The sequence below is a fragment of the Apis dorsata genome, unplaced genomic scaffold, assembly GCF_000469605.1.
Source record: "Apis dorsata unplaced genomic scaffold, Apis dorsata 1.3 scaffold_315, whole genome shotgun sequence".
NCBI classification, from domain to species: domain Eukaryota; kingdom Metazoa; phylum Arthropoda; class Insecta; order Hymenoptera; family Apidae; genus Apis; species Apis dorsata.
This window is the reverse complement of record NW_006263587.1, coordinates 121,134-122,622: the sequence shown is the minus strand read 5'-3', so window position 1 is coordinate 122,622 and position 1,489 is coordinate 121,134. Positions and strand designations below refer to the sequence as shown.

General features: G+C 41.7%; 1 protein-coding gene across 1 annotated transcript in view; it reads left to right on the top strand.

The window, feature by feature from the left end:
- The window catches only part of LOC102681160 (tubulin glycylase 3A-like), a 6,819-nt gene that overhangs the window by 2,375 nt on the left and 2,955 nt on the right, over positions 1 to 1,489 (top strand). The window contains exons 4-7 of the mRNA XM_006617571.2: positions 172 to 383; positions 488 to 901; positions 1,013 to 1,220; positions 1,292 to 1,382. Coding sequence (XP_006617634.2) covers positions 172 to 383; positions 488 to 901; positions 1,013 to 1,220; positions 1,292 to 1,382 — 925 coding nt within the window. The remainder of the gene's footprint in view (positions 1 to 171; positions 384 to 487; positions 902 to 1,012; positions 1,221 to 1,291; positions 1,383 to 1,489) is intronic.

Here is a 1,489-nt window from a genome sequence, read left to right as displayed (position 1 = left end):
TATATATATATATTGTAATTTTTACTCGGTCGTTTTTTTAATTTCCTATCCTCGTAATAACGTAAATAGTAGTTCATAAAAAAGCCCATAATTTATGCCCGGTCAAATTTTAAACCGAGAAAATGAACGAGCCACCATCAATATCTCTTCCTTTTTTCCTTATATTTTTAGGTAGCGTGGCAAGCTTGGAGGCCAAATCTTTGGGCGATTTAACCCAATCGGACGGTTCCTTGAACGAGAAGGCGATAATTTTCGCTTTGCTACGTCACAAATCGCCAGACTTTATATGGGACTGTCGAAACGACTTCGTCGATTGGCATCGTAGCCTTAGCAGCAACACGGTCCTCAACAGATATCAAAAACCTTCCGTCTACACATCCAAGGTTACAACACTACGATCAAAATTTATCGACAACAAGAATAATCGTCATAATCGTCCGATTAAAATGTGAAATATCGTTTCAATCGAAATAATGTGTGTGTGTAGCTAGGAATGGCTCGTTTGTTGGAGGACGCGCATTGGTTGTACGAGAAGGACGTGTCCTCGGTTCTGTTCCCGAGAAGTTACAACCTGAGCAGGGAGCCGAAAATCTTTCTCGAGGATTTCCGTTTAACGGCCGCGGCGGGCCTCTTGAAATGGTTCGTCGAGAAGATGCAAGATTGCTGCGAACAGAATTGTTGCAACTTGTGCGGCCACCGGCCGATCCTCATAAACCGGCTCGAATTCGCTATGAAACGTTGCGAGGAGTTCATCGCGTGCGAGAATCATCAGAACATCGACGAGGACATAGTGACCGAGTTCACCGAGGAGGAGTGGAATTCCTTTCTCGACGATTATATGGCGGTTGTGCACGAGGGCGCTGGGATCGAGACCAACGAGAAGTATCAAGACCAAATACAAGTACGCCCTCTCTATTTCCTCTCCTCGCGTACAAAAATCTTGGAACGAATTTTTGATCGAGTGTGCTACTGTTTTCTTTTTTTTCTTTTCTTTTTTCTTTATTTTATTCAGAAATACGTCGAGATGGCGAGTTCGATATTGGCGAAAATGAAGGAGGTCGACCCGCAGTACGAGTTGAACGGGATGAGGAACATGTGGATTTTGAAACCGAGCGAGCTTTGTTGCGGTACCGGGATCAGCATATCTCACAACTTGAAGGATATATTTCGCAAGATAAAAAGTCGGCCCAAGGATTACTTCATCGTTCAGAAGTATATAGGTAGGAGGTGGAAAGTAAAGTTGTTTATTAAATCTCGAGTCATACCTTCGACATCATTTTTTTAATTTCAGAGCATCCTTTACTGGTTCACGATACGAAATTTGATATAAGGCAGTGGTTCTTGGTCACAAACACGTTTCCTCTCACGATATGGATATTCAAGTAATTACATCCATGATACGATTTCTGATCTATTATATTTCAAAAAAATTAGCTGGGATTAGTTTGAATATTAAATCAGGTTGTAAACATTCTTCGTCATCCTGAAA